This window comes from Octopus sinensis, linkage group LG25 (assembly GCF_006345805.1).
Source record: "Octopus sinensis linkage group LG25, ASM634580v1, whole genome shotgun sequence".
Classification (NCBI taxonomy): Eukaryota; Metazoa; Mollusca; class Cephalopoda; order Octopoda; family Octopodidae; genus Octopus; species Octopus sinensis.
In genome coordinates this window covers 17735033-17750943 of record NC_043021.1, presented here as the reverse complement: position 1 = coordinate 17750943, position 15911 = coordinate 17735033, and the positions used below count along the sequence as shown (strand labels likewise).

At 36.8% G+C, this 15911-nt stretch overlaps 1 protein-coding gene across 6 annotated transcripts in view; it reads left to right on the top strand.

The window, feature by feature from the left end:
* Positions 1–15911, top strand: part of LOC115224396 (mediator of RNA polymerase II transcription subunit 13-like) — a 212252-nt gene that overhangs the window by 138702 nt on the left and 57639 nt on the right. For 4 of the 6 annotated variants that reach the window (XM_029795291.2, XM_036513188.1, XM_029795290.2 and 1 more), the window contains 2 exons: positions 324–1116; positions 1227–1399. In XM_029795291.2, the coding sequence (XP_029651151.2) occupies positions 324–1116; positions 1227–1399 (966 nt within the window). Of the gene's footprint in view, positions 1–323; positions 1117–1223; positions 1400–15911 lie in introns of all 6 variants that reach the window. The other 2 variants (XM_036513190.1, XM_036513189.1) reach the window with 2 other exon arrangements.

Here is a 15911-nt window from a genome sequence, read left to right as displayed (position 1 = left end):
GTCAGCCACTAAGGGACATGCTCAATTGGATAAGGTCAAACAACTGACAAGCAAATCTGTGGTATTGAGCAGAATATTTGCTGAAGTCCATCTTTCATACCAAAACAAAACAATGTACATGATAACACTTCCAATCAGTTAAGATCAGAAGCCATGAGAGCCACTGCCTGGTACTGTATCAGGACATTTATTCTTATTCATCATCATCATCATCATCATCATTATTGTTATTATCATTATTATTGTTATTACACGAAATCATTATACTTTGCTGTTTCACTCAAACCATCGTTGTTCAGTGAAAGTTTTCTTTCTTGTTTCAGGCATAGAAATTCCAAGTCGAAATCTTTGGCTCAGAACGCAACTAAAAGCTTGTTACCGTGTGGCAGCAACAAACATGTGAAGGGGGAGAAACCTGAAAAATTTGATAGGCAGCAATCTCGGCATGGAAGGAACGTTATTCCATTTCATAGACGCTCTCTACAGCATGATGATCTCTTTCACTTTGAATTGGATATGATACCACCGATGCCCCCAAACCCTGCATTTAGGCCTCCTCCAAACTCTTCTTCCTCTAACACAGCTGGTGGGCCTGGTGGGGTCACACCAGGTTTACCCCAGCTTCATAACACAGTAGAACCTTGTGGGAGTGCTGGGGTGGATTCTCCATCCACGCCGGCTCCCTCTCCATTAGACTCTGAAACCCGCAACCAGCCTTTAGGCAATCAAAATATGGACCCTGCAATGCCTACATTGAGCCCACACCCTCCTCCACAGAAATCTGGTTCGGACAAAGATATTGGAGTTAGTGGTAGTGTTGGTTCTAGTAGTGGAAGTGGTATGAGCACAAGCGGGGGAGGTGGTAATGGGGGTAACAATAACAGCGGGGTGGGTAATAGTACTGTGAGCAGTGGTGGGGGCAGTGGTGGCAGCAAGCCAGCATCGATTGGTGATTCTCAGAGTGTTATGTTATATAATGGCAATGACTTGTATTTGAAGTCTGAGGAGCCAAGCCCCAAAATGGAAGCCACACCTTCTCCTGCCAATTTACAGCTGCAGCATCACCAGCAGCAGCAGCAGCAACAACAGCAACAACAGCAGCAGCAGCAGCAACAGCAGCAGCAGCAGCAGCACAACAACAGCAACAGCAGCAGCAGCAACAACAGCAACAGCTGCAGCAAACACAGCAGACGCATCCACAACAACTTCAACAACAGCCACAACAACAGCAGCAGCAAGATTTCAAAATAGACACTGACAATAACAGTTGGCTAAGATCACAGCATCGGCACATGGAATCAAAACTTCTTAAGCGTCCTCTTCTTCCAACAAATGAAATTGAAGATGAGCAAATACTAGTCACAGACTCTTTATATGATTTTCAAAGTTTAAATTCTTGGTAAGTTCCGTTAATTCTCTCTCTTTTGTGCAAGTTTTGTTTCTATCTTTTACAGCATATATTTTTTTCCTTGTCTTGCAACTTACTTTGGTTATCTCACTAGGGGGGGGAAAAAAAAAAAAAAAGAAATATTTAAAAAAAAAACCTTGTCCAACATACACTGTAAAGTGGTGGGCATTAGGAAGGGCATCTAGATGCGGAAACCATGCCAAAGCTGACACTTGAACTTGATGCAACCCTGTAGCTCACCAGGTCCTATCAAACCAGCCAATCCTTGTTAGCATGAAAATTGGACATTAAATTATGGTGATGATATGTACTAATGCTGAATAGTGTAATTATCAATGGTATCATGATAATAATTACACTTTACTTCTGTAAACTTACATATACACATACCACACACACACACACACACACACACACACACACACACACACACACACATATATATACCTTTCTGTTTTTGTAAAGGAGGTTCAAATGTTTGTTTGAAATGATTTTCTTTCAATTGAATATTATGTTTCTATGATGAAGTGAAGAAGCAGGGGTAATAGGTTTGTCAGACTGGATCTTGCAGGTAATGCAACACAAGATCAAAAATGGTAGTGATATGCTATAAAGTGGGCTTTATAACCCATGTCGTGCAGGTGGTTTTAGAGTGTCAGGCTCACAATCATGAGGTAGTGAGTTTGATTCCCTGACTTGGCTGTGTGTTGTGTTCTTGAGTAAAACACTTTACTTCACGTTGCTCCAATCCAATCAGCTGTAGAAATGAGTTACAATGTCAGTGGTGCCAAGCTTTATTGGCCTCTTTGTCTTTCCCTTGGATAACATCGGTGGCACAGAGAGGGGAGGCTGGTATGCATAGGTGACTGCTGGTCTTCCATAAACAAGCCTTGCCCAGACTTGTACCTTGGAGGGGAACTTTCTAGGTGCAATCTCATGGTAATTCATGACTGAAGGGGATCCTTCTGCAACCCATGTCAGCAGGAGGAGAACAGCTTTGAAAATGATAAAGATGATAAGGGGGAAACTAGATTAATATTGGAAACAATTTACTTTTTGAAATACATCTGAATTCCTCTTTCATTATTGTCATCATTTTACCGTCCACATATCCATGCTTGCATTGGTTGGACAAAGTCTGTTGAGGTAGATTTTTATGGCTGCATGTCCCTCCTGTCGCCAATGCTCTCCTTTTCCCAAGCAAAGTAATATCTCCCTGTGGCCAGACATATTTGCAAAGAGGACTGGAGATGAATGACACTGCTTGTATGACAGTGACTCTCATTTACAACTATTATCCAATGTCAAGACAAGGAGACACACACAGATACTCAACAGGCTTCTTTTAGTTTCTGTCTGGTATATTCTCCTGTAAGTCACTTTTTCTGTACAAAGTGTGCTGCTAGTAAGGTTTTCATTTGACCCCTACCCCACAAACGCAACAAAGTTTTTACAATCACCGATGTACATTCTTATTAGAAATAAGCCATATTCTTTGAAATTTGCCCCTGTAATTGTTATTTCTTCAATGTTTGGTCTAATATTTTGACTATAATAGACTCCTTGCTGTTTCTATAAACATAAATCACACTTCTAAAGTATTTACTATATTGGATTGGAAGCACTCTGTCGGTTACGAGGGTTCCGGTTGATCCGATCAACAGAACAGCCTGCTCGTGAAATTAACGTGTAAGTGGCTGAGCACTCCACAGACACGTGTACCCTTAACGTAGTTCTCGGGGATATTCAGCGTGACACAGAATGACAAGGCCGGCCCTTTGAAATACAGGTACAACAGAAACAGGAAGTAAGAGTGAGAGAAAGTTGTGCTGAAAGAGTACAGCAGGGATCACCACCATCCCTGCTGGAGCCTCGTGGAGCTTTAGGTGTTTTCGCTCAATAAACACTCACAACGCCCGGTCTGGGAATCGAAACCGCGATCCTACGACCGCAAGTCCGCTGCCCTAACCACGGGGCCATTGCGCCTCCACTATTTACTATAATCAATGTTATGACACTAGATTGAGCAAATGAAACACATAATACCAGTTGTTTATCAATCTTGTAAATCTAGATGCAACTTTTTACAAACAAGACATTGTTGCATGCAAACAAATACTGGGCGCTTATTGCCTCTGATCCATTCAAGCTTTTAGACTTACTAAAAATGCTTACTTTTTGCAGGTTGATAATTTGGGTATGATAGGGTTAAACACCAGGAATTCTCTACTTCTGTATACTTCTATGCCTGCTTATTGAAGATATTGTGAATACGTGTGGCTTCGTGGTTAGGGTATCTGACTTACGATTGTATGGTTGTCAGTTTGATTCCTGGTAGCGTGTCGTGTCGTTGGGCAAGACACATTATTTCATATTACTCCAGTCCACTCAACTGGCAAAAATAAGTTGTACCAGTAACTCTGTGTCGCACTGAACCCCCACTGAGAACCACATTAAGGGTATGCATATCTATGGAGTACTCAGCAATTTGCCCATTTCATGGGTCAACAGGAACACTTGTCATTGTAACCAGTGGAGTGTGACACATTGAGGATATTAATTATCAGTTACCTGTGTTAAGTCTCTAAGTCTTCCAACATGAAATATTTCTTAACTGTTGCTCTCAATCTGATGGGTGATGGGTTTCGTCTATGTAGGCTTCTGAAAGCTAACATGAAATTTTGATAAAAGGTTTTAATTTAGATAACTTTAAAGCAAACCAAGCATGGTTTTTGTGTGGCTTGCTGGGATAAAAGCTAAACATCTTTTTTTCTTATTCAACTGTTTTCAGTGAAAACTTTATCAATCAGTCATTGATGTTTGTATCTAGCAAAAGCTTTCTTCTCTTCTAGAAGGAAATTGCTGAAAGTTCTTCTCTTATACACACACAGATTGATATGAAAGTCTTTGTCAAACTGTTAACAAGCTATAGTTCTAGAGGTGGAGGAGGGAGGGCAGAGGAAACTACCTATGGTTGTGTGTTTGGGTAAGAACCAGTTAATGAAATACTTCCAATATTTTGTACTCTTAGGCAGGGGTGGGTTAAGTTCTGATATATCAAGCATAATTCTAAGGCATGAGAATGGTGAGAATGGTTTATATTTCAGCCAACCCTTAATGGGTTTAGTTTTCTGGTTTTCATTAAATTATGAAATTTCTTCACAATCGGGCTGTGTTTTTTCAATGCTTTAATGAAAAGGTTGGTGGTTGTTATGATGAAGTTATTGGGTTTTTGTGGAGTTGTCGTGTTAGTGTGTTAATAGGCTACGACAGTTCTAAAGCACCCCGTTAACACCGACGTATTGAGGTGTTCCAGAGGTAACTGACTTGTAGCACATTGGCTTCAATAAGATCTGTTGTATATTATTATTAACTTAGCTTCCAGTAAGTGGGACATTATAGAACTGTGACTGTTGTAAACAGATTTATAGAAGAGTCATTGAACAGAGAATATTGATTTGTGAAAGCCAGCCTTTAGTATGTATTGTTCTGTTTAGTGTGATTTTGTAGAGTAATTTAAATATCAACTTTTAACTATTTCAAGGACTCGGATTCCAACATTTCTGTACAAACTATCAGGTTTGTTGCCTTTCTAGGAATTTACTGTATTAGCTCGTATATAAGTTGCACCCCTAATTTAGAGTTAAATTTTGATACAAAATTTTCCCTTTTGTAGTCTTATCTTTACCCCCGTCCTGTATTCCAGTTTTTTCACCCCTTTCGAAATCAAGTATAGAATACAGCATTTCTTCCATTGGGTATTGCTACTATATGCAAGTGGCACCGTTGTCAAATTGGTTGCTCCTGTTATCATAGGGTTTCACTTCAGGCAGTAGAGGATGTGTCTTAAATGCATGCTAAAGGGGTTGAATAATACAACAACAACAACAACGGCATATTACTTAGCATGAATTGACAGTAATTTACTAGCTATGATTTAATAATCATCTATTAATGTTGTTGTTGTTGTGTGTGTGGGGGGGTGACTTAGTTCCATGTTGCGTCAGTAATGAAACAATGAGATATATTTGCAATAACTATTAGTGGTTTATTCAGTTCTATTGTAGGAAATGGTTCAAAATAGCATTTAATGATGATTCAGATGAAGCTAGTTCAAGAAGCTGTTAGTGGTGAAAAATATTTAAGTATAGACATAGGTGGAATGTCGAAAAATAAAGATTATGGGAAATAGAGAAATTGGCATGAAGTGAATTTAAAAACAAGTTGATGATAGAGCAAATGGAATTTGCATCTGGTTGTTAAAATTGATTTTTATACTTTCAGCTTCCATTACCTTTTCATATCACAACTAAGTCAATTAGATATTTTGGTTATATAACAGTCTGTACAATACATACATGGATGGGAATGTTGATGCTGTGTGTGTGTGTGTGTGAGAGAGAGAGAGAGAGAGAGTGTAGTTTCCAGGTTTTTCTGTTTGAAATTCAAAATTGATGAAACAGATGTTTTCATAACTAAAATGGGAAATTGAGTGGGGAAAAACAGCAAAATATGGATTCTGGAATTGAAACTTGAATTGACAGCCAATTAAATAAAATTTTCAATTAGAATTCATGCTGAAAAAAGGTTTGAATGTGTAAGTAAAATGTATGTTAGATTTGATGTTCTCAAAAAGCACAGTGACTAAAATCTTTGTTTGAAATGTAATTTACAAGTGACCAGAGCTACATTCTAATAACAGTAATAGTAAGAATAAAAACAAAGAACAAAGAGGAGAAAAGCAAATATTGATCTTCTTTGCATTTATAATAAATATATTTTTGGAATGAATGAACACATTAAAAGATATTGAAATTCTATATGAAATTAATTCTAGTTTCTAAATATATTTTAATCGTTCCTGCACTCTAAAATTTGGGAAATTAACCCTTCAGCATTCAGATTATCCTGTCAAAATTAATCCTTCTTTATTCACATTGTTTTCAATTAATCGTGCATTAATCTCATAGTTTCAAACTTTCAGTGATGTGTGATTGATTACTTTTAGGTTGATATTTGTAAGATAGGTGCAAGAGGCTGGGTCTTACCAGTTTGAACATAAAACTGGTAGAATATTTTTGGTCAGATATGGCTGGTTTAAATGCTGAAGAAATTTTTTTCTTCTTTAGTTTAAGAAGTTAAGGACCAAAACACTTTCCTGAGTGGGGTTTCTTCTTTGAAGACCTTCTGCTGTTCAGCTCTCTTGAGTGTCTTACCACCATATTTTTTCTTTAGTTTAAATGTTTTTAGAATATCAATGGCAGTAATTCAGAATAAGAACTGGCTGGGACTCCTGTCAATATGGAAAGTGTGGATATCAAATCATAATGATAAGGATTATATGTATACATGCATATATATTTCTTTACTACCCACAAGAGGCTAAACACAGAGGGGACAAATAAGGACAGACAAACGGATTACGTCGACCCTCAGTGCGTAACTGGTACTTAATTTATCGACCCCGAAAGGATGAAAGGCAAAGTCGACCTAGGCGGAATTTGAACTCAGAACGTAACGGCAGACGAAATACAGCTACGCATTTCGCCCAGCCTGCTAACGTTTCTGCCAGCTCGCCACCTTTATATGTATACATGCATATAATGTGTGTATGTATGTATGTATGTGTGTGTGTGTGAGAGAAAGAGAGAGGCATTGGAAAGGGTTAGTAGGATACTTGGTGGGCGGCTTTTCTAGTGACACCACTTAATGGTATAGCTTGGCTGTAGAATCTAAAAGTCAAGTGCAAACCTCAGAGTTGATGGGCAATACAGAAATGATTGAAGGCTGGGTTAGGTTGATACAGGAGCATAGATAACAGAGGGGCGGAATTTTGAAAGGGTCTAGAAATTTGACTGTGCTTGTACTTGGGTATTTTCTTTTGGTATCCATGTATGGATATGTATATATATACAATTTAGTGGTGATGGTCCCTCTGTTCCATCAGGATATTTGTGTAAAGAGGGAAGGTATCAAATTTGTCCATATTCATCAATTCCTACCACCACTCTCCCCTATGTCTTTCTCCAGTTATCACTTGTTCTCCTTATGACGTCCTCCCACTCACCATTGTTTCATCCATCTTTCATGATCTCTATTAATTTGGATAGAATCTAGACTCATAGGATTCCTGGATTCCACAGCACATACAAACCCCCAACCCTCGCTGAAGGGACGTCAGTCAGCAGGATTACACATTTTTGTCAGCTGAGTGGACTGGAGCAATGTGAAGTGAAGTGTTTTGCTCAAGAACACAATGCATTGCCTTTTCCTGGAATCGAAACAATCTTATGATCAGCCACATGTTTCCCCATGTTAATTTTTCATGAAATTCAGGTCACTTTTAAAACGGGATCATATAACCAGAGGTGGTCCTAGATAGATTGGTACAAAAAGAATTAACTTTTTGTTACCATATTTCTGAAGAAATTCATTGAATTTTTTTTTTTTTTTGATTAATTTTGAAAGTAACAAAGAATTTAGTAAAATAACTTAGCTCATTATTAAGCGAGCTGACAGAATCGTTAGCATACTGGACAAAATGCTTAATTGTATTTCGCTAGTCGCTATGTTCTGAGTTCAAATTCCACCAAGATTGACTTTGCCTTTCATCCTTTTGGGGGTCAATGAATTAAGTACCAGTGAAACACTGGGGTTGATGTAATCGACTAGTCCCCCCCCTCCCCACAAATTACAGGCCTTATGTCTTTAGTAGAAAGGATTATTTTGTGCTTGAGATATAAATTTAATTTGAAATTTTGACGGACGGTTTTAATTTAGATTTCTTTAAAAGAAGGAATTTGTATCTTAGAATGAAGGGCAGTTCTAGGTGGGCTGGTATCAAAAGGGTTAAACTTCTTAACCCTTTCGTTACTGTATTTATTTTGAGATGCTCTGTGTTTCTTTCAATTATTTTAAAAAGCACCCACTACACTCACGGAGTGGTTGGCGTTAGGAAGGGCATCCAGCTGTAGAAACACTGCCAGATCAGACTGGGCCTGATGCAGCCTTCTGGCTTCACAGACCCCAGCTGAACCGTCCAACCCATGCTAGCATGGAAAGCGAACTCTAAATGATGATGATGATAACAAAGAATTTAGTAAAATAACTTAGCATTAAGCTAGTGTTAGGAACGTAAATTGAGACTAAGGCTTGGTGGAATATTTTAATTCAAAACTTATGAAAACAAGACATTTTACCACAGAGCCAGAGCTGGTTTTGGCCGGGTTAGTAACGAAAGGGTTAATATTGTTTCACAAATCAGTTACCAACTTTTAGATGGTAAATTTCTTCATAAATTTACTAAAATCTGTGAATGGTGGTAATTCTTGTTAATTGCTTACCTATTTCTGTCTTTATACAGGATCATATGACATTATTAAGATTTTTACATTTACACTGTTCTTTTTTTTACCTCTGATTTTTAACATACAAATCTAATTTCTCCTCCTTGAGTGGAATTTTCCACAGTCTTCATTGATTTTATTGGTTCTAAAGTTACACATTAAAACCCACTTGTTCGTTTGATGGGTGCAGCTGAAGTTGTTTACAGCTATTTTTTTTATTTACATACTATCTTCTTCTTCCTATTGTTGGACACGGTTTTTCTCTCTGAAATATTGCAGTTTCCAGAATGATAATCATGGTTGTTCCATTTGCCAATTGTTATTTTGTTACATTTGGATTAAGTACCAGTTGTGTCTAGAGTAGAAAAGAATATATATTTTGTCTAACGATTATGGATTAGATATTTTTTTATTATTTTACATTTATATTTTTAATGCTGTTATATTAACTTTAGTTTCCTTTGTATGTTACAATCAGGCAGGAGTGATAATAATTAAAGTGTCTTTGTTACAACCAAACATGAGTGATAATGCGTGATTAAAGTATCTTTGTCATTATTCTTATCTCTTAACTTGAAACCTCTGCCTTGCTGTTATACGTACATGTGGTACTAAAACTAACTGTGCAAGATTTCCGGTAAACAATTTTTCAGAGTCAGCAGTGAAAGTAACTTTCTATTAATTCAATTATTAACACAATTTTAATTTACAAAATTGATTTTCTGACTGTGGCTACCGAACTTGAGGGGACTTGTCATAATATATGAACCTGGTCTAAAATGAAAACTCCATATGATGATGATCATCATCATCATCACTTCACATCCATGTTCCATGCCGGCATGGGTAGAGCGGTATGATTGTATCTGATGGGTTTAAGGCATCTGATGGTTCTCAACTGTGGCCCTCAAGAAGCATCTTTGTGATCACCCATGATAGTCTTATTTCTTTAAATATATTTTTCTTTAATTGACTTGTGTTTTTTTTTTTGTGTGCAGGGCCCCGTAAAAAAAAAAAATCTAGGTTTTGGATCTGGCCCAGATATTAAAAAGGTTGAGAACCACTGTTCTGAGGACTGCATCATGCTCCACTGTCTCCTTTGGTGTAGATTCTATGGTTGGATACCCTTGTTAACACCAGCCACTTTACAACATGTGCTGGGTGGGTTTTTTCTTCTTCATGCCACCAACACTAGTGAGGTCACCATGCAGCTTGTAAGACTTCAAACCTCAAGGAGACAGCTTTATGCTAGGAAATGAAGGGTTTACATATAGAAGGGGCCTAAGCAGAACAAGTTCCTTAATGTAGCAAAGCTATAAGACTATTCACTTTAGAAGAGAAGGCAATCAGGGTGGAGTGAGGAAGAGACAAACAGTAGTGGTGGGGTGTCTATGTGAACACTTAAGGTGTGCAGTGATGTTATGGGGAAAGGTACAGTTTATATATTTTTTTTTTTGCAATGAGTTATTTTCTGTATGATCTCTAAATTTCTTATGGTATTTAGTATTTATTGTAAGTCTTACCAGATGAGAACAGTGATGGTTAGAAAGACTAATAATGGATCAAGTAGCCAGTCAAACTAAACCTGTTATAATCATCATCTTAATACAATTGCTTAATTTCCTTCAACCATGTGTTCACCCATCTTCAACACATGTTCGTTTCACACATAACTGCTTGAATTATTCAACAGATATTTAGTTGGTTTATTTCTTTCAGTAGCTGACTCTTCAATATATTGTTTACCTGAGTGTGTCAGTATTATTTCTCTTCTCCACATATTTGTTTGTCACTGCTTAGAACAGCTCTGAAATATTTTGAAGGTGACTTTATTTAACCTTTTTACTACCTCAATACAAACTTGTCAGCTTACACAGCTACAGTTATTTCACACTGATATCTCCTCAGTCCTCTTATTTTGCACCACACACAGACACACACACACACACACACGCGTATATATTTGTCGTTCTGTAAATCTAACCAATTCTATCCACTGTTTCCATGTACAGCATATTTTATTCATTTGGCTGGATAGAACATTTTTCTTTCCTTTCTGGATAGAGAAGAAAGAAAGGAAGATAGCTGGAGAGTGTTTTAGCAATAAAATGGTTATCAAAAGATTTACCAAAAGCCCTTATCATCCTGCTGTTTTGTCGTTCTCTTCTATAATTCCATTCTTCTGTCTTTCTCTGTCTCTGTCTCTTGCTAGCTAAAGTAGCACTTAAAGCAAAGCAGTTTTCCTTTTCTTCTTCTGGATATGTTAGGAGTACAGGGGAAGGGAAAGAAAAAAAATACCAAAGGCAGGGGGGAAAAAAAAACATCTAACCCAAAAAGCAAAAAAAAAAAAAACCCAAAATCACATGGTTTAATATCTCAAATAATTTCAAATGCATCAATTTTACTGACCCCCCCCTCCTCTCTACGACAATAATAACAACAACAACAGCAGCAGATGTTGTTCACTGACTGACTTAACTCAGTCATAACACCCACTTAATCTTATCACCTGGCATTACTGTACTTGATAATATTTAATGTAAATCATTTTAAGACATTTCTTGTACATCACTTTAATCACTTACCATAAGAGGAATTCAGTCAGAAAATCTGTTTATATTACATTCCTTACCTTATGTGCGTGTGTGGTGAGGGAAAATGGGTTGGATTGGTTAAAGAAAGAAAGAAAAAACCCTTGGTTTAAATGGATTAGGTTTCCTTGTTGAATCCATCTGTACAGTTTCTAGTCTTTATTACACCATATTGTCAGGATTATTATAGTTTACCTGGGTTTTTTTTTACTGAATGGCAGGGAAGGGGTAGGTAAGTGGGTGGGTGAGTTGATATTTCTAAGGTTTAATGGTGTATTTAGCAAAATTTAGCCCCACTCACTCTTCCCACACACACACGCATATATATATATATGAATGAGTATGTGTATGTACACACACACTTTCTCAGTTGACAGAAGTGGGGGAAACGTTTTTAACTGATGCTGTTTCTCTTTCTCTTCTCTTCTCTTCTTTCCTTCTGCTAAAATGAAAGACAGACAGGTTTATTTCAAAAGTGCAGAAATAACGTTTCTTACAATATTATTTGCCTCTAATTCTTCCTACTTTGCTACCACCAAATTTTGACATTTTTTTCTTCTTTTTTTTCGTGTGTGTGCGCGTGTCCCCCCGTCCATAATTAATTTGTAAGGATTATTGTGACTTGAATGCTATATTTAAAGCTGCCAGTGAAACGAAATGCTTTCTTGTCTCGAGATCTTGCTGACTGCCGCCTGTTTAGTGGCATAGGTTGTGGTTAGTCAATATTGATTAGAATAGATAGCAGAAAATAGCATTGGTTTTTGGATATTTAATATAGCTATCTCTTTACTGAAATTATGTGCTCTTGTAAGCTAAACACCTCCTGCTTCTCCGCCTCCTCCTCTCTCCCTCCAGCTGTTCCCAACACGCTAGAGATTTCGGATACAGTTATCATGTTAATTAACGACATGTGCAGGCAAACTGGCTTTATGACACAATGCTTTTACACATCTATGTCGGCTATTCATTTTATTGCTTACCAAATACATTCTACCCGTATCATTTAAAAGATAATTTCACAGCTTTTAATATCATTTTCACATTTAAACAAAAAAAAAATAACTGAAATTAAAAAAGCAATTTTTGAAAATTTGTTTTGAAATGAAAATCGTTTTTTTTTTTTTTTTGGTTAAACTGCTTATTATTGGTTATTGATGATGGGAATAATCAGACACAATTATTGAAAGTATTCCTACTGTTATTATTATTAATCAATTTGTTAATTGTAACATTGTAATTGACAGATTGTGTGTCACAGTGAGGTGAGGACAGGATTCAGTGTTTATTTCCGAGCAGTCTGACAAAATTGGTGTTTACAGAATCTAAACCACTTGAGAATAATCAAAAGTGGTTTATCTACTGCTCCTCCACCAGGCTGATCAATTTCTAATTGTTGACGAAAGACTTAGAACAAACTAATACACTTCAGTTTCTTTTCCTTCGCTTTTTAGAATAAATTATAATGCTTAAAGATTAATCACAGATTGAACAAAGAAAACAGTCTATTCATATTTAACCCTAAGTTTGGAGTTCAAAACCTGCGAAATACGAGAGGGGAGTATCCAGTGGACAAACACCTGGTTACAATTTAGTTGGTCTTGCAGGGAGGATATACAATGTTTTCTGGAACTTTTAGCTACAAGTGATGTCTGTTAATATTACTTAAACTTTTAAGATGGTGTGCGGGCAGAATCATTAGCAAGCTGGACAAAAGGCTAAGAGGCATTTTGTTTGTCTCTATGTTCTGAGTTCAAATTCTGCCAAAGTCGATTTTTGCCTTTCAGCCTTTTGGGATCGATAAAATGAGTACCAGTTGAGCGCTGGGGTTGATGTAATCGACTTACTCCACTCCCTGAAATTGCTGGCCTTGTGCCAAAATATGAAACCAATATTACTTAAACCTTTAGCATTTAAACTGGCCATATCCAGCCCAAATATTCTACCCGCTTCATGTTCTAACGAGCTAGATGTGATCTCTCACACCTACCCGACAATGTCATTCTAAAGATAAACATTCATATCATCAAAATGTGGAAGCTGTGACACTGTGCATGATTAAATGAAACAGTGTGAGTCAATAAGCATTACCACGTTCAACAGAGTAATCTGAATGCAGAAAGTGCAGAGATGGTTCAGTCTATCATTTCGACCTTAGTGACTCGTTGGCAGTAGTTTTAGTTGTGGACTATTAGGATTAAAGTTAATAGTTTAGTATTGTAATTCCTGACATTGCATTGATATCAAACAGGACATTTGGCTGTTTCTATGTAGTTGGGGGTTAGGTTGTGATTAAGTATGGTTTGGTTGTAGCTGTTTTTTAGATTGCAAATAAATAAATATCTATACTGTGGTATTAATAATAAGATTTTTGTGGGTTCAGTGAAGTATTTTCTATATGTTAATGTGTGTGTGTGTGTGTGTATCAGCCGAAATTACTACGATGATCCGGTTCTTGACTGAAGACTGAGGGGTTCGAATGTCCTGTCCATGTTTATTGTATCGTCTTCTATGAGTTATACGTTCTTGTCCATGTTGTATTTTTCTACATACCTTAATATATATATATATATATATATATATATATATATTGGCCGGCTCGCTTAGCCAGCGGGGTGGCGTCATTCGAAGGCTAAAAAACAATGCGAATGCATTGTGACCAGCGATGTGTAACTACATCTGATGGACTGGTCGGTCACGTGATATATATATATAATGTGTCAGCTATAAATTGTAAATATATTTTTGAAAAATATATTCTATGTCATCTGGAGATGTGCTTTTAGAAATATTGAAGTGGTATTCTAATTTGAAGATGGAGTTAAATAATTTCAGTTATTATGGTTGTGTTTTGTAACTTAGAGAAGGGGAAAGGATTTTAGATTTTATTTTTTCTACAACAGAGTTTGGCCATTGCTGACTAAACTCCCCCATTCTTAATGGCAGGGATTATATTGTATTTAGAATAATGTTTAAATAAAAATACCTAAGGGCAGCATCAGGGAATTGAACAAACTTTGTCAATTGGTTAACTAATCAGTTGGCAAAGTTTTGTTGTTGTTAGTATTGATGCTGCTGCAGCAAGTTGGCAGAACTGTGAGCACACCAGGCAAAAATCCTCTGTGGCATTTCTTTTGGCTTTACCATCTGAGTTCAAATCCCACTGAGATTGGCTTTGTCATTCATCCTTTTGGGGTTGCTGAAATTTTGCTGAGGTTGATGTAATTTGCTACCTCTTCCTCAATTGCTGGCCTTGTGCCAAAATTTGAAATAATAATAACAACAACAACAATAAAGACGGTGAGTGGCAAAATTGTTAGCATGTAGGACAAAATGCTTAGCAGTGTTTCTTTCAGCACTTTATGTTCTGAGCTCAAATCCTGCCTCTTACCCTTTTAGAGTTGATGAATTATGTACCAGTTGAGCACTGGGGTCAGTGTAGTTGGGAGCTGTGGGATGGGGGTGGTCCCCACCTCAATTTCTAGCCTGTTGTCAAAATTTGCATACATCATCATCATCACCATCATCATTATTGCTGTTGACAATAACCAGGTAGAAGGCCACAAATTGTGGTGGGATAGTGGTGGTGAGAGGATTAGTTGATTAAGTCTCAACCCCAGTACATGACTGGTATTTTGTTTTATTGACCTTGAATGAATGACATAGTTGATGTAGGTGCGATTTGAATTCAGAAGCTAAAGAATTAGAATAAACACCACAAGATGTTTTATTCCACAGCTTTTAATAATTCTACCAATTTGCAGGAACAATGACAGGAATATTGTGTAGGGTTTCTTTGGAGAAATTAAAAAACCAAAAATTTGTTTGAAAGTCTTCAATGCTTTTTATAAATGATAATTAATACACACAATAAAACTTGCAAAGCATAATTAACTTGCAGTTTTTATGGACAGAATCATTGTGAACTGTAAAGAAATTTACCAAACGCCAACCAATTTTTTGTATTTGTTTGCCTCGTTAAATATTCACTTAATCAACAATCTTGTAATGTTATCCTGTTCTGCTTTAAATGCAAATAAATACAACAATAAATAAAATATAAATAATCATAATACCAGTAATAATAATGCACTGGTGAAGAGATATTCAGTTGTTGAGCATTTAAATCATTTTATTGTGATTGTATCATTGATTAAAACATAGCAGTTTATGGCTTTATCTCAAATAGTTCACCAGTCTTCATTTCAAACCAATTCATTATTAACAATGTGTGGTAACATTAGAATTATGAAAACTGGATTTTTACTTTGTTTCTTCTGCTACACCCATGTTGTCATTAAGATTCAGAGCCCTGTGTGTGTGTGTGTGTGTGTGTGTGTGTGCATCTCTGGGACTTAGGTTTTATTCCTTTATAAGAATTGAAGCTAGTCACCAATGAAGTGATGAGGCTATTTTGCTATTTTATCTCTCTTCAGCATTCAGATTCCTCTGTCAAATGTGGTGATGCTTGTTTATTCACATTGCTTAGGATTAACCATGGATCATCTTGTGGCTTTGGGATTTCAACGATGTGATTGTTTTTTTTTAGAATAGCATTGTTGGGTAGCT